The sequence below is a fragment of the Ictalurus punctatus genome, chromosome 24 (assembly GCF_001660625.3).
Source record: "Ictalurus punctatus breed USDA103 chromosome 24, Coco_2.0, whole genome shotgun sequence".
Classification (NCBI taxonomy): Eukaryota; Metazoa; Chordata; class Actinopteri; order Siluriformes; family Ictaluridae; genus Ictalurus; species Ictalurus punctatus.
In genome coordinates, this window is record NC_030439.2 from 6846973 (window position 1) to 6872831 (window position 25859).

General features: G+C 40.5%; 1 protein-coding gene across 2 annotated transcripts in view; it reads right to left on the reverse strand.

Moving 5' to 3' along the window:
- The window catches only part of sdk1a (sidekick cell adhesion molecule 1a), a 278535-nt gene that overhangs the window by 153204 nt on the left and 99472 nt on the right, over positions 1-25859 (reverse strand). For both annotated transcript variants that reach the window (XM_053675068.1, XM_017454712.3), the window contains exons 2-4: positions 5928-6087; positions 3222-3328; positions 1189-1336 (exon numbers count right to left, since the gene is read on the reverse strand). In XM_053675068.1, the coding sequence (XP_053531043.1) occupies positions 1189-1336; positions 3222-3328; positions 5928-6087 (415 nt within the window). The remainder of the gene's footprint in view (positions 1-1188; positions 1337-3221; positions 3329-5927; positions 6088-25859) is intronic.

Sequence of the window (25859 nt, forward strand, 5' to 3'; positions counted from 1 at the left end):
TTAATACAGTTGCAATGTTGTGTCAAAGTACTAGTAGGAGAGCTCAATTACAAACTTGGAGAAAAGCCAGAGAGCTGGATGCCTATGTATAGATTTGTGCTATGGCTTTTTGAAACACTCATGTGCTGTGCCAAACTAAAGCCTGTGTATAACGCCTATACACACGGGCCGGCATGATTTTGTGTCCCACTTTAAGATTCTCTTTCTCTTAACTCAAGATTTCAATTTCCACAATTTACTTATAACGGTTTCCTACATTACCCAAGATGCCATTCGACTGTCTGCTGATAGTGGTGAGAATTGCGAGGGGGACACCCTGGACAGGGTGCCAACCCATTGCGGGGCACAGTCACACATACACTCATACACTACAGACAATTTAGATATGCCAATCGGCCTTCAATGCATGTCTTTGGACTGGGGGAGGAAACCCCCGAAGCATGGGGGAGCATGCAAACTCTGCACACACAGGGCGGTGGCGGGAATCAAACCTCCAACCGTGGAGACACGAGGCGAACGGGACATTTCCTTTAAGCTGAAAGCTGAGTATATAAACTCCAGAGAGGAACAAAAGTACTGGAGATCAGCAATAGCGAGAGTCTACTTTGAAATTTGCCATCGTGAACCTAATCACTTCTCAGTTATGCCCTCTGATGAAATGGAACAGTGTTTTTAAACAGGGCCATCTTTATCTTTGTAGGATGAGTCATTAGGTATGGCTGGCTAGTGTACAGGGCTGTGATTTGGGGCCCTGCCACAACCAGCCGGAATGAGAAAGACACTTGAGCGATAATGGGGAAGAGGATCAAGCGCGCCTGTCTATGTCTGGGCAGGCTGCTAATTAGAAAAAGGCAATGAAGAACTACCGTAGTTAGATTGAAGAACGGCCGAGAACAGGCATTAATTGCACTTCTCCTTCTCTGACAAGTAGTGCACTCTCACGCACACACACACACACACACAGCCCGTGCCTTCCTTATCACTGGTTGACATGTTCTCATTCCAGCCAGAGGTTTGTTTCCCCTGCTGTGTTCTGCCAGATGTTTGCAGACTGATATAAATAACCAGTGAGAGAGACTGAAAGCAAGTTCTCAGGTACCGCACATGGCTTTATAACACACTGCCCTACTTTCCAATAGGTCATGCGTTTCGTAAAGCGTCCAGAGCAAGCAAATAATCTGCACTTACACTCTGCTGCTGGGAATGATCTTGTAGCCGTCCCTGAACCACGTGACCTGCGGCCGGGGGAAAGAGCTGATGTCCGGCGAGTTTAAGATGGCTGCCCGACCCTGGGTCACCGTCTTGTGCTGGTCAGCCTCCACAAAGTCTCCCATGTCTGTAAAGAGACAGCCATTACCACATGCCCTGTTTATACCCGGTATTAACCTGTGTCTCGAGTGGTGGTTAGTGTCAAGAACAAAGTGTACAGTACATATGTGCCAAATGAGGATGATGATCCGTTCACTTAAACCACATTCGGAGGTGCTGAAGGATGCGCACGGCCGCATTTGTACTGTAAGCGTTCTTCTAATTATTCTTTATGTATGACAAAATACAGAGGCTAACAAGACAATTTTAGCACCTTGATGAAACTATCTAGTGAAATGACATGTCTTTGATACTGCTTGAGTAAAACATACTGTATCATGTTACTTTTTACTATTAAATCTGTGGCGATGCTCCTGATGTTGGACTGTATATTCAGGCATCAGACTATTACAGGAATGACAGGAAACAGGATTATACTGTTGAAAAACTAGTTATATTAAAGCCTTCGAGTACAGACAATGGTCCGAAAGCACTTTATCGAAAGCACTTAACAAATACAAGAATACAGTTATCACTATAAATAGACCAATTGCAACACCGAATATATATTTATTTGAGCATGTTTAGCTAGTGTTTCCTATTATAAAGTTACAAAAACTCAAATATAGGAGTTTTTTTGTTTTAACTTTCAAGCTTTCAAGATGATTTTGCTCATTTTTAGCATTTATTTCTGGAAAGAAGCAAAATTATCAAGCAACAGTTTTATTAAAATAAATAGAATAAGAATGTTGAAAGCTTGAAATGATGAACACATCTCTAGAAATAGGCTTAATAATCTTACATTTGGGTTTATTATAACAGGAAGTACTAGATGCATTTGACAATACTCAAGCTAATTTCACATGATTGTTTTTTTTTTTTTTTTTTTGCAGTGAATGGGTTTCAATAAACTTAAGCACTCCCTGCAATGGTACTGCAAGGAAGGGTTAAAGCAAATGATAGCTGTGTGATAGCTGTGGTCATGATCATTAGAGCTATAGGTGATGTGTGAGGAAAATAGGCAAACACTGATATTAGTTACGCAGTTAGTTTGGTTAAAAAACTGTAAGTTCCATCTCTTTGAGCTCCTTTTCATTCGTGCTATTGATAAATATGAAATTTCGGTAAAAATAAATAAAAATCCTGGCAGAAAATGCACTGTAGTATGGTACTGTTAGTATATGTGTTTAATATATACACTTATTCGTTTGAGTTTTGATATCTAGGGGTCTTGATTTGAAAACCTGTCATGAAATATGATCAAATGGTGGAAGACGGAAGATGTTTTCAATCCTGGCACATGATAAGACCAGGTATGAACAGATATCTGTCTCAGGTGTAAACAGTCTTTTCTTTCTAAGCACCAAGTACAGAGGAACTCAATCAAACAAAAGCACATATTCACGGAAGGTTGCAAGACAAAATTAGACTAGAGCAAAGAATGGGGAGAAGGGGGGGGGGGGGGGATTGTCTGCAAGCCTCAGAGCATTGTACCTTGAATTACAGAAAAAAAGCAATGCATTTTGGTTTAAAAAGGCTTAAAACTGTTCATTGACTACCGGGAGACTTGCTGAGCCATGCTGAGATAATGGTACAGAAAGGATAATACTAAATACTATCTTTTGAAAGAAAAGAAAAAAGTATAAAGAGGTCATTAAGAAAAAAATCCTAACAGTCTAAGGAAACTGGTAGAAGCAACTGGATTGATGTCAGCTCTTTACAGTCTGTCAGTGGTTTTAATAACTGTCCCGAGGGCACGAAAACGGACCCTTTTGTTGTTTTTGTTTATCACTCAATGGTTAATTGTGAAATCTTTCAGGGGGAGAGTCAAGTATGTAAGTTTGGGAAACAGAAAAATATATGCAGTGAAGTGGGAGTAAGAGCCACTCCACTGATTGGTCATTAAGACTTACATGCCACTTGTATCTCAGCTCTTCTCTGGAGCAAAGCGCCCATTCGGTTTCTCACCACACACTGGTATACACCCATGTCCGAGCGCTGTAAGGATGGTATAATATACCTGCAAAAGACACATAGTTTAGGAAATATTTCCCAAGTTCTAAGAAGGTTAGACTGTATTATTCCAGAAGTAACATTAACTGTAATAATGGTGTCACTATCAGCATATGTCATGGTTCCCAGGTTTTGTTGATTATCAGCTTTTGTTCCCGTGTCCTGGGAAATGGTCTGTTACTGATTGTGTTCACCTATTCTATGTCTGTTTCTTGATTAATTTGCTTTCTGATATCCATTGTGCTGCAGAAAATGACTTATCAAGTGAAAATATCTTGAATATAGTCAAATGTATCTAGTATTTCCAATTATAAGATTACAATAAAGCAAATATAAGATTATTAAACCAATTTCGAGACATTTTTTATTCATTTCAAGCTTGGGATAGTCTTGTTCTACTGGCAGATAACTTTTTAAAGTTTACGCATTTGTTTCTAGAAAGAAGCTAAATTATATGCCAATACAATAAGAGTATTTTAGAGAATTTTAAATATGACATTAGTATATATATATATATAAAAAAATACTAGGTTTAATAATCTTATATTTGGTTTGATGGTAATCTTCTAATAGGAAATACTAAATAAATTGGACTATATTTGAGATATTTTCACTTGCTGGGATATCATTTGCTCTTGTGAAGAAGTTTCAATAAACTTAAGCATTCTGTTATATTAAAGCAGATGATATTCTTGTGAACTGTGGTCAGTGAAAACTTGGAATGTTCCAGAAATGCTTGTCAAAGTTTTTAAACAGCTAGAAAACTTGTACATAACTGCGTCCAAGGGTTTCCAAAAATCATGATGAAAATGTTCTGCTAAAATAAAATTAGCTTAGCTGGTGTTATATCCATCACCTCATGCCATTTTTTTCCCACCACCATGCTAATTTGATATTTGTCAGCATGTTAACACACTTAAATGAGATTTTGACTTTGAATACATTCTCACAAAGACCAAGGTTAAAAGGTTTACTTTTTGGGCTGGGGCCAGGCCTTTTTGCCAGCCTCTGCATTAGAATGAGCAAATCATTAAAATGCCATTAGACTCTCCACGAATTCCACCTGGCTCTCGCCTGTGTTGACGAATATCAGCTTCTGCCAAATGGCCACTTCCCATGATACCAGGGAAAGTGGAAACAATGAATAGAAGCGTGTGCTTATTTCCAAATGCATGTCGCTCTTTTCCCAAATTCCTTCATGCCTTCCAAAATACCTCTGTGTGTTTGCGCTCCTCTAAGGGAATTTAGTCCTCCAGGGAGAGTGAACAGGAACCCCAGTGCTGCTTAGAAAGTGCCATTCCAGTGGTGTTTAAGGAAGATAATTGGAAAAGCAATGCCGATTAGACCAAGAGAAATCTACAGACAGCCAAATTACCTCTTTTCCATATGAATGTTTGGCACTGGCATATAGAAAACAAATCAAGCAATGCAAATGAACATTGACATGAATCAAGTTCCCGCATGGCACTCCCAGGTAAAGCATTTGAATGCGTCATTCAGCTGTAAAGAGCCAGTCAGCTCCAGCAGCACACTTTTTTTTTCTTTTCTAAAAGACAAAAGGAGTCCATCGTTCTTTTCTTATCTAAGGAAGTGCCAAGTTCTACTGTGGTTCATCCTCTGACTATAGATAGAAAGTTAGAGATGACATTATTCTGGAGAAACTCTGATTGAGAAAAAAAAAAAGTATTGGATTTGAAAGTCTGAAAATATGAATGATTAAATATATAATTGTATAAGCTCAAGTAATCAGCTGCATAAAAAGTTAATTAAATTTCCATTTAAATTCCCTCCGCATTCTTCTTTCCACTCAATCAGCGGATGTTAAATAGCTGATGCATTCTGACACAGGCCACAAAGTATAGCTTTAGAAAGGGTGCATGAATAAGCTTATGAATCTTTTATGTAAAGTCAGATATTTGTTATATTGCAAACAAAACAATGTTTAAAGTTACTAACATGAATGATTAAAGAGATACACGATGTGGTCAAAAGTATGTGGACACCTGACCATCACACCCATATGAGCTTCTTCCTCAAACTTTTACCACAAAGTTGGAAGCACACAATTGTCTAGAACGTCTTTGTGAGCTGTAGCATTACAATTTCTCTTCACTGGAACTAAGAGGCCCGAACCTGTTCCAGCATGACGATGCCCCTGTACACAAAGCGAGCTCCATGAAGACATGGTTTGAGAAGGTTGGACTGGAAGAACTCGAGTGTCCTGCACAGAACCCTGACCTCACCAACACTGAACACCTTTGGGTTTGAACTGGAACACCGACTGCACCCCAGAAATCCTCACCTAACATCAGTATCTGATCTCAATAATGCTCTTGTAGCTGAATGAACACAAATCCCTTCCAAAATCTAGTGGAAAACTTTCCCAGAAGAGTGTAGGTTATTTTAAAAGCAAAAGGGGACTAAATCTGGAATGGAATATTCAACATGCATATATGGATGTGATGGTCAGGTGTCCATAAACGTTTGGCTATGTAGTATATGAGAAACCAACCAGCCACAGTATTGTCATTGTTGATCATTTTCCCCTCCAATGAAACCTTATATTCAGTGAAGATGAAGGCAGTGAAATAAAGGCAGACTCTCACTTGTACTCTGGGGAGAATGCAGTGATATCTGTGTTGTTAAGGATCCATTTGAACTCCAGCGGCCAGCTGCCCTCCGCCAGACAGGTCATCACCAGCCGGTTCCCCTCCAGATGGATTTCCGGAGGCCCTGGTTCAGTTTTGAAGTATGGGGCCACGTCACCTGAGGAGAGATAAAAGAGAGGCGTGGATGATTAGGATTCAAAGGGTCTGTCCAATTTGTAATGTTAATGTTCTCAGATCTGAGCAACGCTACAGTTCAGTAATACAAACACACAGTGAGAGAGAGAGAGAGAGAGAGAGAGAGAGAGACTGTGTAGTCCAGAGTTTTCCAACCCTGGTCCTGGAGTATTTTTCATCTGACTGAACTAATCGGCTAATTATCAGTCCTTTCTGTCAAAAGTGGATGTGTTAAACACTACAACAGGGAGTAATGTGAGGACAGGGGGAACTCCAGGTCCAGGGAAGATAACCCTGTGGTGTATTCACATACATAATCATAAAACATGTGGCTCAAAGAGATTTCCTCCCATGCTTCAGCTAAATCCAGAGGCTCAATCATAAAAAAAAAAAAGGTCAATAGAAGGATCCACGGCTAAGCACCTTTGTGAGCACACAGAAGATGACTCTCAAGGTTTTTCTTTGGCATCTTCACAAGCAAGTCACAAAGCTTTGATTTTAAAAGGAGACCTTTTAGTGCTGGAACAGCAGGGTACAGTATGGAGAATTTCAAAAGCGAAAAGCATCCTTGTAGGGAAGCTTTCACATCTTTTGTGCCATTTACCATTCTGTATTCTTGTATAACCATGTTTGTTTCTGTTGTGGCATCAGGAATCAGAGGACAACATGTACGAACTAAGCTGAGAAAAAGGAAACGGAGACATCGGTCATTTCCCCCCCACTTATAAACCTTGGTCTAGGAGTTTTGGGCCTATTCACTTCTCTCAAATACACTATTCCAATATTAGCCTAGTCTACATTTATGGCATTTGGCCTTATCCAGCACGACTTACATTTATCTCATTTATACAACAGAGCAATTGATGGTTAAGGGCCTTGCTCAAGGGCCCAGTGGTGGCAGCTTGGCATGTGATTTGAACTCACAACTTTCCGCGCAGTAGTCCGACATCTTACCCACTAAGCTACCACTTCCCTAGTCTAATAAGTAATATAAATAATTTCTTCCTACGTTAATATCCACTAGTTATCCACTACTAATCATAGTCCATTCATGGCTTCACAAGTGAAAATGTAAACATTTAAATATGAAACCTATTCAATATTTACAATTCAGTGCTCTATTTTGTGGGGGAATGGCAACAGTCTCATGTAAACACCTAATCCTGATGATATACAGTATGTGAAAGAGCGATAACCAATATCTTGAGCTGAAGAATTCTGTGAAATAAAAAGTTCCAAGTCGTAATCAGTGGTCGGGATAAATAGTGAGCACGGTCTGAAAGTGTGTTGTGTTTTATTCTGTATAAAACTGGTACTGTGGCAGGGTTTGATGAGTGAAAGATGATTCATCTATTCATTTTCTGAAATCAACATGGTGATGATTACTGGCATGATTTTGGAGGTGGGACGAAACGCTTGAGTAGAACACAGAGAAACCCCACATAGACACAGCGAGAACTCCATACATACAGTAACCCAAGCACACAGGGACCCTGGAGCAAGGAACGATGATCCAAAACAAAAAATATATATCTGAAACCTCAATGTTACATTTGCAACGTTGGTTAGGATTGTATAAACTATAACATTTTCTAAAATCTCTAGACTTTTCGACAGCAAGGTTGTAGTTCTGAAGCCTGGGCTTCATCTCAAGAACACTATAATCTTGGTCTCCTCTCAATCTCATTTTGTCATGATCCAGTATTGGTCATACAAGTACATGTACATTTGAATGGTTTTAAATGATTATTTTCATGATCATTCATTTTTAGAAACAGAAATGGGCCTGCATCTCTAGCCTGCCAGCTGGTGCATTTTTGCTGAAGTTGGCTGAGCGTAGCAATGTCAGTGTCCTTTCACATCATCAATCATCAAGTACATTATCAAGTGAGACCTCAACGGAGCTTGAGAAAAATCAAGAGGTCATGATGCAACCACCTCTGAGGTTAGGGGTTCGAATCCCCCCTCTGCCCTGTGTGCATGGAGTTTGCATGTTCTCCCTGTGCTTATGGAGTTTCCTCCAGGTAATCCCTCAGTCCAAAGACATGCGCTGTAGGCTGACTGGCGTTCCCAAATTGTCCGTAGACTGTGAATGGGTGTATATGATTGTGCCCTGTGATGGGTTGGCACCCTGTCCAAGGTGTCCCCCTCTTTTTGTCCCTGAAAGTTCCCCGGGACACCCCGTGATCCTGTGTAGGATAAGAGGTACAGAAAATGGATGTATGGATGGCGACATGAGAAATAAAGAATTAGAAATGACATCAGAAATACTGAATATAAGACTGAGATTAACGTAATTCTTTAAACTCAAGTGTTGGCACAGTTTTAAGCAACAAATCCCCCCAAAATTTGGCCACATCCTAAAATGGTTCCTTTTTCTTAATGGAAAACCCAGTATAGAAAATTGTTTGCCTTGACGTCTGTTTAAGGGAAGCGCAGTTGTGAGAAACATAATCTCTGTAATTAGGACAAACACATGCTGTTGGACATGCTGAACTCCACAGAAGATGCAGGAACAAAATATGTTTATCATAAATAATCTTTGCGAGATTAATGGCCTGCTGTGCATCCACTGAGTCATTCATTCATCCTGACTTTTTTTTCCCCTTCCCCTATCCTCCTACATACCGCTCTCTTTTTTTCCCTCTCACTTCCTCCTCTTACTTTCTCTCCATCAGAAAGCAATCATGCCTGAAGACATTAGGCAGAGAGCTGCTCCCCCTTCTGGCACTGAAAGCTCCTGAATGTAAAAAGCAGACGAAGTGCGAGTTAAGTGTGTGTGCCTATGGCTTATCCATAGTTCCGTTCTCGAACGCTACTGCAGCGTGCTCTCGTTACAGCTCGTTGTTCTTCATGCTGATTCAAGCAACTAGTCCTTGCTATTTAATGGCTTACCTGTGCATCCACACATAAAAGTCAGTAGTTCAAACGACTGAAGAAATGCCTGAATGCTTACTGAAATATAACCCTACTTGGTATTTCGCTTCCTCAGCACCAGCATAAAGCGAAAGCCTTGTGGTAGCTCACAGTGGAAACAGTAAGAGCGAACAGGCCCTCCAAATGAAATCAGCATCAGCAGGGAAGGAGCTCAGGAGCACATTGTTTTAATAAGTAGCACTCACTGTTATTAAACATGAATTTTTTTTTTAAATCCACTTTTTCCTGCGCAGGGTTGTGGTGGATCTGGAGTCTATTCCGGCGCAAGGTGGAAGAGTTCACCAGTCTGTTGCACACTTACACAATCTTTTGGACGGTGGGAAGAAACAGGAAACTGGAAAACCCAGAGAAAGCCCACACGAACAGGGGAACAACATGTGAAAATCCACACGGATATCAACTCGAGCTCAGGTTCGAACCGGGGTCCCTGGAGCTGTGACATCTCTCGCATCCATTCAAATCAGTTAGTCTAATAATCGAATAACTCTCACCTCTGTTTCTCAACACACCGTGTCGAAGTGCATCCTATAGCACATTCTGTATAAAGTTGCTCAGTGTATTTATCAGTGAAGCCCAAGAGTATTACTGTTGTTGCTGCACATGCTTTCTTGCAAAAAAAAAAAAAAGAAAAGAAAAGAAAAGAAAAGGAAATGCATATATTAATTCTGATGAATGCTCCATATGCACCCAATTCCATCAGGCCCGTTGAGAAAGAGCTCCACATTGTTCAGCAATAAGTGCTTCTGCTATACTGAGTGAAATGGAGAGGCAGGAATTCAAGATGACTCGGCGCTGCACTCGAGACGCTTTGCCTTCGATATGCCGTGGGTTTTGGAGCTATTGTGAATGCCAAACAACCGCTCTGAAAATTCTCATTCAGATGCGATTAAATCAAGCACACAAATATGAACTTGCGTGGGGGGGCAGAGGGGAATGTTGGTGAAGGAGAACAGAGAGAAAAGGCAGAAAAGCTGCTGCATCATCCTATGAGGAAATGAAATATTGAACAGCACACCAGGAAGGCGTCCTCCGGAGCCTTCTTTAATATTCAGAACTGAATAGTAAAGATAATCATAGCCACATTACTCCGTATGAGCAATATTGTTCTGACTTCAGGCCCCTCGGCTGTGTGGTTGGCTGAGAGGATCTGGAGAGATCCGCCTCCTACCGGCCTCAGATCTTTGTGCAGTTGATATGCAGGTAGCATGCAGACAGTCTGTCCTCACCACGCTCTCTCTCTCTCTCTCCCTCTGCCAGGTGTGCTCAATGGAGCTTGCACTTTCCATTTGTTTGTGCACTGCAGCGCTGCTCTCATCTGCTTGCTGTTTCTCCGATGGGCCATCCCGCTGCAAGCCCACCGCAGGAATGCATAAGTAGAGCTCGACAACGAGATTCAATTTGTCAGGATTATTATCGGAGATGAAATGTTCCGACATGAGTCAGACTGGGTGGATGTAGAGGCGAGAGCGTTCCTGGCCTACTGGGCTGCATTGATGAATTAACCCCATCCGCTCTTCCTATTCTTTTTATTAGCTCCTTTATTTCTACTGCTACGCTTTGTTTTCCATTAAGCAGTCGGCTGTGGTGAGATGCTTCGATGGAAATTAAAGACAGACTGTTTAAACCCTGACCAATTTAACTTTCGGCTTGTAAATATTGCCTAATGGACACTGCCAAAAACTGTCAGCTGGAGTCCACAATTTATCACGAGTCACATTTATCTGGAAGCTTTACATAAACCCGTCTCCACACTGCAAACCCCTGAACCTTGTCTCAGCTGCTATCCATCACAGCGGCAAATAAAGTTCTTGATATGGTTCTGGGTTTCCAGATATGGGTTTTTTTTAAGTGAAGTTCATTACTTCTAAAGGGGCTCTTGGGAGAACTAATCTGCTTTTCATCTGTCAGTAGCTGTGGTGGAATTTAGCCCGCACATTTGACAGATGTAATGGGCAAAACTAGTGCGTTACCATCTGGTTGAGAAGTTGACTGTAAATGAAAGAGGCAGCCAGCACTTTGAACCTGAGTGCATGGCACTTGACAAGTTGTGATACCTCATCAGCACATGAAGAGAATACATTTACAGCTGGCAAAAAATCCAGAAAAACATGTCAGGATCCGTATGTTGGACTACCTGTGACAGATTTCGAATGTACTTGCAGGAGCGGATGTTTAATTTAGCAATGTAGAATCATGAATGCTAATATTATGGAATGGAGAAGAAGAAAAAAAATCGGAAAAAATAGCATATTTCTAGACGTGAGAGAAGGTCTAAATAACCACAGGCAACTGTCTGAAACAATTCTTCTACTTTGTGACAGGCGTTAAAATTCCATCTCCAGAAAGCTCTGAAAGTCTGCTCCAATTTAAATCAATGACTACTTGTGATTCACTCAACAAGCAAAAATGTCCCATTCATTAAGCATACCAATTAGACATCTTGCCTGAAAAAGTAGAAACTTTTGGGCTGTTTAATGTGAAGAATGACGTGAAGTGCATGTGGCGCGGAATGATGGTGGACAGGGATCACTCACTCTCCCAGCAGACCCCTGACATGAGAGACAGGGGGCAATCAGGCCTGTCTGCACATCGCACAACCACCGAGACCACTTAAAAAACCCAGTGCAGACGAACAGACCGAGAGCCTGAGGTAGGTATTGCGAGCGAAAGCTCCCTTGCTAAAGGGCACCGAGGGTTTTTAAAAGCTCTGCATTAGTGAGGAAGGAACGAATAGTTCAACAGCTCTGACTTACTGAGGAAAATCCTAAGAAACGTGCTATACATGAACCACTGAACAACACCTCCCTTACCAATTAATACATCTGAAAATAGGCTCTGGCTATGCAGGAGATGTCACTGCCAAAATAAGAGTTTTGATATTTGGATGTTTATATCTCAAGCTAATTGGATAGAAAGGAGAAACGAGAGCTGAGTGACAAGAAACTCTCATTTGGTGAATACATATGTCTTACATTAGGCAAACTATCAAATGTGGAAACAGGCATCACCCAATTAAACCAAGTCTGCATCGATCCTGATCTTTTTTTCTTCTGTTCCTGGAATTCATGAAACTCAAATAAGGATGAGTTTTGACAATAAAATGTAACTTACATACCAAATATACAAATTATTAACAGTTTTTAGCATTTTGTCATACAGTCTTACATATATATATATATATATATATATATATATATATATATATATATATTATTATCATTTATTTTTTTTCCAGACAGCCTTTAAGAATGCTTTTTGACAAAAGTCAATCTCATGGCTGGATCAGGAAGCTGTCGCAATGTTGCGGTGGACTTTAATAGGAAACATGGGGAGCACATCGCACACAACACATGCCAAACTTATTATCAAATTCGATAAAGTCTGGAACTGTTGTGGAGCGACTGAGAAGAAGTGAACGTCTATGAACAACCGCTGACGATGACACAAACGACATGGTGCTGCTAAACATAGTCCTCTACGTATGGAGACTTTTGGGACACCCTGTAGTTTTAAACATATGCATTTAGTACTTTGTGCAACCTCCCTTTGCAACACCAATCCTTCTCCTGTAATACTTGTTGGATAATACTGAAGAAGGAATCCGAGACAACTCCTCAATACACTGCTGGAAGATCCACCCACGACCCAGTTGTACCTTCTTGCCAGAGGCAGACAGATTATCATTTAAAATCTCTTTCATGGAGTCCATGATGCCAAGTACAGTTCAGGCCAAAAATTTACATAAACCTATCTAGAGACCACAGAGACAGTGCATCATTCAGGAAAGATAAAAATAACAGTTCAAGTGAACCCCAAGAAAACAACAAAGGAACTAATTAAGGATTTGGAGGCATCAGGTACAAAATATGTACATCCACCATTAAGAGAGTCCTACATCACCATGGCCTGAAAAGCTGTCATGCATGGAAGAAGCCCCTGTCCCAAGACCGGCATAAAAAGAAACAGACTGCTGTTTGCAGATTTTTTTAAAATGAGTGTTCTCTGGACAGATGAAATAAAAATTTGGCCACAATGATCAGCACTAAGTATGAAAGAAAAAAGGTGAGGCTATTAAATCTGAAAAAACACCATCCCAAGTGTGAAGCATGGGGGTGGCAGCATCATGTTGTGGGGTGTTTTGCTGGAAAAGTGTCCAAAAAAATTATTTTTCTCTTTGTCCCCAGAAATCATGAGGAAAGAGGATTATCTAAAAATACTGAAGCAAAACCTCAAGACATCAGCTAGAGAGTTAAAACTTGGCTGCAACTGGGTCTTTCTGCAGGACAATGATCCTAAGCATAACTACAAAGTTCTAACAAAATGGCTTAAAGACAATAACGTGAAAGAATTAGAGTGGCCATCACAAAGCCCTGACCTGTATCCCAAGAATAATTGTCTACTGGACTAAAAGAAAGCGTGCCTGAGCAAGGAGGCCCACAAACCTGACTGAGTTACACCAGTTCTGTCAAAAACAATGGGCAAAAACTCCAGCAAAAGTACTGGGAGAAGCTTATGGAAAGCCAACCTAAGTGATTTATTCAAATTCAAGCAATTAAAAGGCAATGCCACCAACTACTAACACTTAATACTAAGTGTACGTAAACTTTTCACCCACTGAAAATCTTATATAGTAAATAAAAGCTGAAATATACATGTTTTTTGGCTATTAATTGATTAATAGCCAACGTGTATGTAACTTTTGGCCTAAACTGTAACCTAACTGTATCCTAATGGTTCCCAGGATCTTTGGATAAAAAACAGAACAACATTACAGATCCTCCTACATACTTAATGGGGATTAGGTTATTTTTTTGTATAACCATCTTTCATTTCAGTGTTTCCTGCATAAAAAGGTCTACAACCTCAAGGTTGGAGTAGCATCTAGCAAACAGGCACTTACATTTGGTTTTCTCTTTGCATGTCTTCTAAATAGTTTGCTGCCATAAAGGTGGTATCTACTTGTTGCTTTAGAGACTTGGTTACCACTGAATGTTGCCATCCTCTGCAAATCTCATAATTCTTGGAGATTTTTTGCCTCTTTACTTGCATCCTGCTTCAGGCAGTTTAAAAAAAAATAAAGTTTAAACCTAATTATTCCCATAACACTGGATATAAGCATTCTAGCTTATATGCTTTTAAGGCATAAGAATAATGAAAGTTAACACATTTTTGTATCATTTAATTTGTGTATATTTTCCCCACATTAATGACCAGGGACCTTATATTTACAGTACATACTAGTTAAACTGGAAGTCATGGATGACTGTGTAAGACTTTGTGTCTGTAAACCCTTAAGTGAATTTTTAAAAATTAAGTATAAACATTTTTACAATTTTTTAAAAAATGCTTTTTGTTGTTGTTGTTTTTTTTACTCTTCTTTACTAAGGGTGCCAATAATTCTGGAGCTAAGTGTATAAGATGTATGTTACTGCAATAACTGTCATGCAGTATAAAGGATTTCAATTCGCTCGTCACCTACAATCACTCATGCTCAAGAAATCAACACAATCACTCTATAACCTACTTGAGTAATTTTGGAGAGGCTCCAATTGAAGAGTAGTGTTCTTGAATGCCATTACAGCACCGTAGCTGCAGTCATAATCAAAACAATCATTTTCTTACTCAGAGTGTTTCTGCACCCACGCAACTCAGAAATCATCACTGCTCAACATTTGCAGTCCTGCCATTAATAATGCAGGTGCCAAAACATAACCTCTTATCACTCATTATGCAGAGCCAAGTCATGGCCACAGCAGTGCAGCTCTTCAACCCGCATTGCTCCTGTAAAGTACAGTCCTATTGTGTGTAAATGTGTTACTGTGCATGTTGCTTGAAAATTTTTTAATGATCCATTAAGTACTCACATTGGGACTCATTTATCGAGCTGGATAAGAATGGATTTATTTATAAATTGATCGTAGGAGAATTATATAAGAAATGTGTAATTAATAGATATCCCAGTTTAAAAAAAAATTAAAAATCGTGCTCCTGAGCATGTGTAAATTTATGCATAAGAATACATTACGGTATTGGCTATGCCCAATGATCATACAATGGCTGTGATAGATTTCCCCTCGTTCCTCTACTTTAAAATGGCTTGCTTTTCTCCCATAGACAGCTCTATGGTCTTCATGTTGGTTTATCCTTTTTAACAATATATGCGGTCTTTAGAGGCGAACCCGAGGGCTCAAACCAAGAGTAGACATTCAGAACTATTAATTCTTTAATCAAGCAATTTAACAGGGCACAATTTCTGTTACGTTTCGAAATTCTGATCCATCATCTCATATTCATCTTTTGATGTATTCAGTGTATAGGGGGGGCTTGCCATACCAATACTTTCGGAGGGAAGTGTAAACCTCGATTTATTGGCGACAAATCAATGACTAGTTACTGCACTTTTATATGTGCGGATAATGGCATCAAGTTTAAATAGCTTGTGTATTTCGATTAAACACATAAATTTATTGAAACCCAGTCGTTTCAAATGAAAGGCATTAACTAAAGAAATATTAAATGTGAAAATGACGAAAGAATGAAAGCACGCATAAATCCATAAATTAAGACAAACAAGATCAGACGTTCAATTAAGAAGTAATGCTGCTGTATTACAGGAGGATGTGTGGTAATGGCTCAGTTGGTGTGTAAGTTGATTCCATTTGCGATGGCATATCCTTTTAATGCAAAATACTTTATTAAGTGACTGCTAAGTGATTGATCTTTTATATCTCAATCTCAACCATGGCACAGGTGGTGTAATCTGGCTAAGAGTTGCCAAGACCCTTTGCTTTGAATAAAAAAGATGATTTCCCTGTGTGATGTGATTAGTGAGCATGATCACCTGGATATAGTATGTATATCAGGTGTTGTTATGCTGATAAATAATATAGAGTATATTTTTATTGCCATAGACGCGATTCAAAATTAAAATGAAAGTTCATTTCTACCTCTGAGAAAGTCTCTTTTTTTTTTCTTCTTTTTTTTTTACTCGTCATTTCAGCTGTGTGAGCTTTACCTTTAATGGAGTTTAGTGGGTGTCCCCATAAATGCAAATCAGTTATGCTGTGTACACGAAGTGAGCACGAAAAAATCCCACATTTTATTCAGGACAATTTTTTTTGTTCGGTTTGTTTTACACAAACATTTACACACAACTTTACTAAAAAGACTGATTGATGAGGCTGTCAGAAATGGTGGTTGGAGATGCATAGACGTGTCAGATTTCATTTAAACTAAGTGAAACTCAAACAAATAACCAAAACATGAACATATATTAGCATGAACGTGGACTCTAGACGAGTTACAAACTGCAACATGAGTGACGTGTAACAAAAGCTAGACAAAGAAATACATAGACACAACAGAACAATAGGGTATTTAAAAAGGCATAATGAGACACAAGTGAGGGTGATTAGTGAGGCCCATTGGCCCTTATTCCCACCTTTCATCTTTGGCGTATCTGCACGATAAAACTCACATTTAATATCAATATCAGTTTCATCAAAAATTACAATAAGCAGAGAAAGCAGAGGAGTATAATAAAAGTCAATGCTAATAATCATAATAGCACATGTGGGAACCTGGTACTAAAATATAATTAAATAGGGTTTATTGCCAGCATATAATTTGTAAATATAAATCAGAGGTAGAAACTGGGATGTTCTGACCTGGATGGCCTGGGTAAGGTTTAAGTAGATTCATAGACACTTGGCTATTGTTTTTATTCATTTTGATTTCATTCGGCATTTTGTTTATATGAAATAATGAACTATTTGAGTACTAAAATGAACAAAAACCTAGCTATAAATAGATTAATTACCCGAGGTTGGAAAACAGTTCAGTCTTCTACCGGATTATGAACTTAAACAGCTTTATAAAATAAAATGAAAAAAAAAAAAAAAAAAACAACGGCACACTTCCATAACTGTCTGTGTTCGCCTACACACTACCATTCATTTGGTATAAACAAAGAAATAAACTATTGGAAAATGGTTTCCTTTGTTGATTTTATTTTACAGGTGCAATCAAAATGATTCAACCCCCATTGCAAATCAGGTTTATTGTCAAAATTTACAGACGTTCAGCTGTTGGCAATGAACAAATCAAACAAAAGCAGTTGAAATAGTTCAACACAACGAATGGTTTAAGTGGTTTCCCCAAATTCAACTGAAAATCCAACTTATAATGAGTTTTTTAAAAATTATTCAACCCCTCCATGGCAAGCATCTTTAGTATTTAGTAGAGCACCCTTTTGCTGTTATGACCTGCTGCAAACAAGATTTAAAATTTTTTTTCTGCTGCTCAGATGTTAAATTGCTGTAACCCGCTGAACATTTTCTGTTTATTGGTTTATTGTTGCAAAATGTGCAAAATTTATGTGTGCATAAATTGGGGCGTGTTGTATAAATCAGGGATGTCACGATACCAAAAATCTAGTAGTCGGTACCGATACCACCAAAAGTACACAATACTCAATACCAAAGTCGATACCACGGTGTGGTATAAAATAAATAAAAAATAATAATATAAAAAACTCTCCTGGAGGACATCCTCCTCTGTCTGATACTGGCAAAGGGGGGTGACCGCCCTAATGGAATGAGCCCTTATGCCCAGAGGCGTGGCGAGACCGCGTCCCTCATAAGCAATAGAGATTGCTTCCACTATCCAATTAGAGATGCGCTGCTTTGACACAGCATCACCTCTACTGTCACCGCCAAAGCAGACCAGCAGCTGCTCCGACTTACTCCACTGGCGGGAGCGGAGGAAGTAAGTACAGAGAGCCCTTACTGGACACAGCAGGTGCATTCTCTCTTGTTCTGGTATGGGGAATGGAGGAGGGCATAAAGCCTGCAACACCAAAGGGTGGGCAGCCGATGTACGCACCTTAGGAATATAATCCGGCATAGGATACAGGAAGGCCTTGGCCAATCCAGGGGCAAAGTCAAGGGATGAAGGGGCAGCAGAAAGAGCTTGTAGCTCTCCTACTCGCTTGAGAGATGTCAGGGCCAGCAGAAGAGCTACCTTTTGAGTCAGAAGCTTCTCAGAGGCTGACTCTAAGGGCTCAAAAGGGGCCCCTGACAGACCTTCCAGGACCAAAGAAAGGTCCCAGGAAGGTATGCACGACCTGCAGACCGACCTCGGTCACCTGACACCATGCATGAACCTCGAAGTTAGAGGATGTTGCCCCACAGAGGCTCCATCAACAGGGGCATGGCTGGCCAAAATGGCGGCCACGTAAACCATGATTGTAGAAGGAGCCCACCCCGCTGAGAAATGTTCTTGCAAGAACTCCAGGACTGTAGCTATTGCGCAGTTCACTGGGTCTACAGTGGATCCCTGCATATGGGAATCTCCCAAGGAGTGCCATCTAGCAGGGATATTATCTCTGAGAACCATATTCGAGCTGGCCAATAAGGTGCTACTAGCAGCAGACATAGACTGTCTTGGCGAACTCTCGCTAGAATTTGTGGGAGTAGAGCGATGGGGGGAAAAGCATACAGATGTGACTTCAGCCACATGTGCACCATGGCGTCCAGCCCTAATTGTGCGGGAGGAGTGAGGGCGAACACATGCAGTCCCGCTTGGCCAAACCTCGCCATATGGACTCCACCACTTGTGGATGGAGCCACCAATTCCTGGGCCTCAGCCCTTGCCTCAACAGGATATCTGCCCCCATATTCCCAGAATGTATATTGCACTCACTGACAAACTTTCCTTCTGCCAAGAGAAAAATTAGTTGCGCCTGCCTGAACAGGGGGCACGGACATAATCCTCCAAGGTGGTCAATATATGAGACCACCGGTGTGTTGTGTGTAAACACATGGTGACCTCTCAATTGAGGAAGAAGGAATTTCAGTGCTGGAAATATGGCCCACATTTCTAGGCAATTTATATGCCCCTCCAGATGAGGGCCAAACCAGAGACCGTGAGCTGGACAGCTACTCCAGCCCGTGAGGGAGGTGTCGGTCATTACCTTCTTGTGCTAAGGAGACACCCCTAGAGTGTGACCCAAGGCTAGAAACCGGAGACACTCAAATTCTCAGAGCACGTAGGCATCGCCGCGTGACACTGATTATTCTCAGAGGTTTCGTCCTTGGACTCTAGAAAAGTTGTCCACTGCACTGGGGAAAGCATACTTTTCTGAGATTCAACCTGAGCCTCAAGCTCTTCATGTGGGCAAGAACAACATCTCGATGTTGATCCGCCAGTTGCCTGGCTCGTGCTTGAATTAACCAGTCATCCAGGTAGTTTAGTACATGGATGCCCTGGAGTCACAATGGCGCCAGAGTGACATCCATGCACTTTGTTAAGGTGCGAGGGGATAAAGCTAGAGATATTTCTATGTGGAAATATGTACCTTTTAGATCTATCGTCACACACCAGTCCTCAAACTGAATCTGTGGAACGATAAGTTTGGGCATCAGCATCTTGAACCTGTATGGCCAAAGAGTAAAGTTCTGATGACGCAGATCTAAAATTGGTCGCATCTTCCTATTTTTTTGCGGACCAGGAAATAACGGCTGTAAAAACCTCCCTCCCTCAGGGAATAGGGTACATGTTCTATGGCCCCTTTGTCCAGGAGGGATCTTACTTCCTGCGCTAATGTCGGGCTCTGGTCTGTGCTGACTACTGTGCTGAGCACACCTCTGAACCGGGGGGGTTGAGCTATAAACTGGACCCGGTAACCCTTTTCTACGGTAGACAGAACCCATAGAGACACATTTGATAGTAGTTTCCATGGTCTTTTAGTGACATTAACTATTCCACATTCTATTGGAGGTAAAGCATCAGATTTTTGTTGCCCTGTGACAACTTGCTAACCAGAGAACACTGAAAATTTGGGACTGCCTTGGCTAAGGGAGGCCCTACAGTAGCACTGGGGGCTAACTGCCCTAACAACCTCATGTCCCCGATATGTCCCTCCACGGCCCCTCAGGACTGCTCTTCTTTGCCTGCTTGGCCTTTATGACCATTCTCAGATCAGGCCTAGTAGCAGGCCACAACTGTGGTCGCTGGGATCCCCTGGGTGTCTGTGGGGGTTGGCAAGCTGCCATAATCGCCTTCTGGGTCTCCCTCACACTAGTGCTGGCCCGGGCTCCCCTCCTGGATGCCCGGGTAAACTCGAGACAACAGGGAAGGGACTGGCTGAATGCCGCCATATGTCGAGCTCACTCAGCAGGTCTGCTTGTTAGGCGTGCAACACTGTCATTGTCTGCAGTGACCCACAAGCAAGACTACTACTACCGCATAGGCCTTGCCCACCAATGCCACGGTGGCCTTACATGGTGGCTTGGATGGCAAAGCTGGCCCCTAATTACCTGCCGTCGATGGAGAGAGGTAGCTCGCAAGTGCCTCCTCCACCTTCAGCATAGCTAAATAGCCATGCTATTCATTCCCCACAATGGCCCAATGATCCAACATTGTGGGGTTATAAATACGGCTTATGCATGGTTTTCCCCCAGAAGCCTGATATTTTGTCATGCACTTCTGGAAGAAAGGGGAGTTTCTGCAGTGTGAGGGATTTACTTTCACTGGGGAGAAAAAGGCTCATCCAGCCTTAGTAATCACTTCAAGCAGCTCTTTATATGCTGCTCTCAGTTTTTAGCACATCCTTCTGGCTCCTCGGAGTCATAGAGGAATTATTACTATTATTTTTGTGTGTGTGTGTGTGTGTGTGTGTGTGTGTGTGTGTTTTTCCCCCCTTTTGGCTTTCCATAGCGGAAGGAGGAGTCGCAACGCGAGCTCCAAAATCCAGCGGAGAGCCGAACCCGGAAGAGAGAGCAAGAGATGGAGCAGCGCTCGTCTCCGGCTCCTCTTCCGGATCCATAAGAGATCCCCCGAACCTGAGATGGCTGGCTGCATCGACAGCGGCCGGCCCAGATCCGCGAGGCTCTGAAACCCAACTCTTGTCGGCTTCCGACTTTTTGTTTCTTTACACAAACAACTGACATGCAGTCTTTCGCTGAATATAATAAAGGCTGATGGCGTGGTTCACAGGTGCCATATGCATATCACGCAATGCGCTTAATTGTCACGTCACCTGATCATGGCAGGCCTATATATAGGCATGATTTTACACAAGCTTCAGATGCCGGTCGTGCACGAGAGTGTTATGCTAAATGCAACATCAGTTGTTCCCTTTGAAAGGGAACAAAACACTGGAGAAGATAAACTGATTATGGTTTGCACTGGCTGTTTCCAGAAGAAATAAATAAATAAAATTAAAGCTAATTTGTGAGAAATAGTAGGCAGCTAATAGTAATTCATGATTAAAAATGACTGGCAGGTTCCCCAGAACCAAAACTACCAAATCTTACAAAAATGTGTCATGATCAGTGTTTTATACTTCATGAATCATATAAACGGTGCATGCAGTACATTGGTTCCACAATAGGATGTAAGTGGATTTCATTAATTGATGGAGTCAGTGTCACTTTTCAGGGTTGTCTTAGCCCATTTCATCCTTCATACAAGAATCATTAGTGCCCAGTAAAATGGAATTAAGCTTCCATCAATCACTATTATGATGAGAATGCAACTCAGGGAATCAGTGAAGCTATTACGCTGCTGATTGTACACAGTTACGTGAAGGTTGTTTAGATACAGAAGTGTGCATCTATTTAAATTCAATTCAGTTCAATTTTATTTGTATCGCGCTTTTACAATGGACATTGTCTCAAAGCAGCATTACAGAAACATATAAACACAGTGAATTTATCTCTATTGATCAAGCCGGTGGTGACGGTGGTGAGGAAAAACTCCCTGAGATGATATGAGGAAGAAACCTTGAGAGGAACCAGACTCAGAAGGGAACCCGTCCTCATCTGGATAACAACAGATAGTGTGAAAGTAAAAGAAAGTTCATTATGGTTTTAACATGAAGTCTGTTTGTTGAACTGGTCCACTGTTCACTAAAGGAGATCTGAGTGTAAAATTGTACGTGGTAATTGCAGTCCCAAGGCCTTAGTAGCAACCGTAGTTCCAGCATCCACAGTGAGAATGTTCATGTGGAACTGAGGTCCAAAACTATTTCATGGTACTTCAAGCGGTACCATCCTCAGCAATCACCAGGCTGTAGCCTCCAGTTGTAAATGACCTGGAACCTATTAAAACATGCTACTGTATTATGGGACATGAAATGCGATAGCTGAAAAGTGGTTCTTATTTATATTACAACATAAATTTTATATATATTTATATATAATATATTTTATATATATTATATTACAACATAAATTTTATATACACACACACACACACACACACACACACACACACACACACACACACACACACACACACACACACACACACACACACACACACACATCTGGCATACTGACTAAGTTTAAAGGAGTTCACCCACCTCCCTCTCCTGTTTATGGCAAGAAGTAATACTTGCACTATGGTCTCATGATCTCTAACATTATGTGCACACAGCTACAAAATGACTTCCTGGCGTCTGAGAGACCGTAAAGTCATTCAAACACAATGCCTGAATGTTTCTATTGCTATTGGTGTCCAGGAGTAAAGCAATAAGCCATGACTGATGCACCTTGGCAACGTGGGTTTATGCTGACCGACTTCAGCTGACTAAACAGGTAATGAATGGTTTATTCCCTGCCCTGGGTAAAGCCATCTTCTCAGACAATAGACTGTGGCAGAAAATTTTGGAAAGAATTTTAAGCGTTAGACTACTATATCCCACTAAGCTGCAGTCGTAGTTGGCACACAGCACAAAGAAGCTGCAAGATTTTTCATCCATCACTTGTGGGGGGGGGTCAGAATTACTATCAGTGAAAACTGTGACTTTGGCATAGTAGTAGCAGTCGAGGCACTGAGGAAAGCAGGGAGCGTTAAAGAATAAAGAACAAAAAAGAAGTCCAGGCATAAACCTCTTTCAACACTGATGTAATTTGTTTGAATGTATAAATGTGATGGTATGCGTTCTTGGACTTGGTGGCTTCGCTACACAAGGACAAGCTCTGGTATGCCAGGAAGCAACCCGTCGAGACTCCGAGAGCGACAGTGCACATATACAAAGGCTACTCTCACCCCTGGCTAATCCATACTTTGGATCCGTAATTAGATAAAGCCGAGTCATGAAAGCGAGCCAAATGTGAGATGGAAATGTCTACCTCCCTGCAGTGAATGGGAGTGATTTAGATTCATCCATATTAGTCTATTAATATACCGTGTGCTCCACAGCTGTGTAAACACATTAGTGCTGAAGAATGGATGTACTGAAAGTGAACTAAAAAGGAAGACAGCAGCAATAGTGTAAACAAAAAAGCAACACAATGCTATTGTTTACAATGTGTAATAAATGAGATCCAGGTGGGTTCAGTGATCCCAGAACCCATCTACCAGGCTGTTTATATGCAATGGGCTGGCAGTTTTTCCAGGCATTACATGGCGACTTGGTGTATCACTTGAATGGCCATCGCTCACCCATGTAACCATTAATTTGTAGGCCACAGTGGAGTTTCGGTCACAAATATACTGTAATACAGGCTGAAAGGTTCCCCTGCCTAACATGGGAATGTATATAACACGGCTTTCGTCGATGAAAAACGAGGACAAAATTTTTTTAATGAACTACTTTTTCCATACCAATAATGTTTGTCACTGTAACCAAACAATAATTGACCCTTGTACTCAAAATACGGTATATAACAAAATATAACGACCTTCTCTTAAATGAATAAAAGAGATAAACAAGATCAAATGGATTAACAAGGCTAAAATGTTCAAAGGTTTTCATGCATTCGGTTTGCAATGACTATTATACAAGGGAATTGAATTGAGGGCTTGCTAAACGCTCAGCTGTGCTCAGTAAGAGGGAGCTGTGAGGTGACGGACAGACTGAAGACCTGTGTCCTCCTCTAATCTACATATGTATGTGAAATAGACATTGTAAGCGAATATGATATTATTCAGAAAGAACAGATGTGTTCTGAACAGATACAAATACAGATTATGAATAGTCAGTCCATACAGGATTTCCCAGAGGTTTTTTTAAATTATTATTATTGTTGTAGCCAAAAATGTTTTATTTTATTATTTTTTTTTTTTTAAAACTTGCGATGCAACTTGCAGAGTTTTTATGCTTTTTTTCTGTAAAACTACTTGAATTGGCAAAATTGCAATTGCACGAAATTGTGATGTTTGTTAGTAAAGAAGACCTCTTTAGCTGTACTCACGTTTGACGTACTTGAATCTAAGAGGGCTTCGGCTGAATGACACATCCTGGCCAAATCTGTGGAAATCCTGAGGTAATTTAGAATAATTGCAAGGTCCTCTGAATATTGTGGAGTCTGCTTGATTTTGCGTTCATTTCTGTGATTGCAAAATCCTGCCGTGAGAGAATAGTGAGCCTCCGATATGCATCTGTTAAGAACACATTATCTGTTCATATTTATTCATTATTATTATTATTATTATTATTATTATTACTACTACTACTACTACTTTTGTGATTTAAACTCTGAGACACAACAAAAAAGCAGTTAAAACAGAAGGTTTTTACTTTGACCAGGGAGTGAACGAGTGGTCATATATGATGCTCAAGGGACAAGCAACGACCACATTCGTTAAACACAAACAAGCTGCACTGTGTGACACATTTACATAATTCTCAGTATCTGCCTGGTCAGGGTCACAGAGATTTAAAGTGGTTTACTAGTTTGTTTAAATTTTGGGAAACAGACCCAACTCATTTTTTGAGAAAATGTCACAGGTATTATTTTGTACAAACAAAAATAATAACTTCACGGGCAGGATTATAAAAAAAAAAACAACAGCAAAAAACAGCCCCATGCAATATCAGGGAGCTGTCAGCGTCAGAATTCACAGACCATACTGACAGCATTAACCTTTCTACTCCAGTCTTTAAAAAAGCCCATATCAACTTTGGGTTTAAATCCAAATTTAGATACAGATAGGGATATTTGAAGCACTAAACAGACACAAATACAGACACAGATATAGCTAACTGTTTGCTACCATTAGCTTTAGCTTTTATACAGTACCATTGACTTTTGTGACAAAACACACTCTTCTACATTTTACTACAGTCATTTATTTTTGTGATCAAATGTCTGACCTGTCCTTGTATCTAATGCTTGTATCTAATGACCACTAAAGACACAAAAAAACTCATCATTTACTTTTATCATGCATGTGCATTGTATTAAATGTGTTAACTAGAGCAATGTTAGGATATTCACCCACTTCCCTATGAAGAAGCTCAGTCACAGTCATAGCAGCATGATCGTTTCAACCACTGCAGAACTTTCAGTAGCCAAATCTTACAAGAGCAGGAGAAAAATGTTTCATTAGTATGTTTATGAAATATGTTTCATATATATACACACATACATACATATATGTATGATCACTGAGACCTGATATCCACATGACAGATTAATGATGTGAATATATCACGATATTGATATCACATGATAATATCACCCAGTCCTCTCCTCACAGAACAGAAATACTGTATATTGTGACACACTGGAAGATACGATGCAATATTTCCACCAATTCAGTCCCCTCCAAAACTACTGGAACGGCAAGGCCGATTCATTTGTTTGTGCTGTACACCAAAGACATTAGGGTTTAAGATAAAAAGATGGATATGAGACGAGAGTTTAGGATTTCAGCTTCAATTTCCTGGTATTTACATCTAGATGTGTTAAACAAAAATAAAACAAGGCACCTTTTGTCTCAGACCACCCAATTTTTAGGTGTGCTAAAATATAGGAACGGGTAAGTAAATTAAAGTAAATAACACGTAATATTTGGTTGCATTTT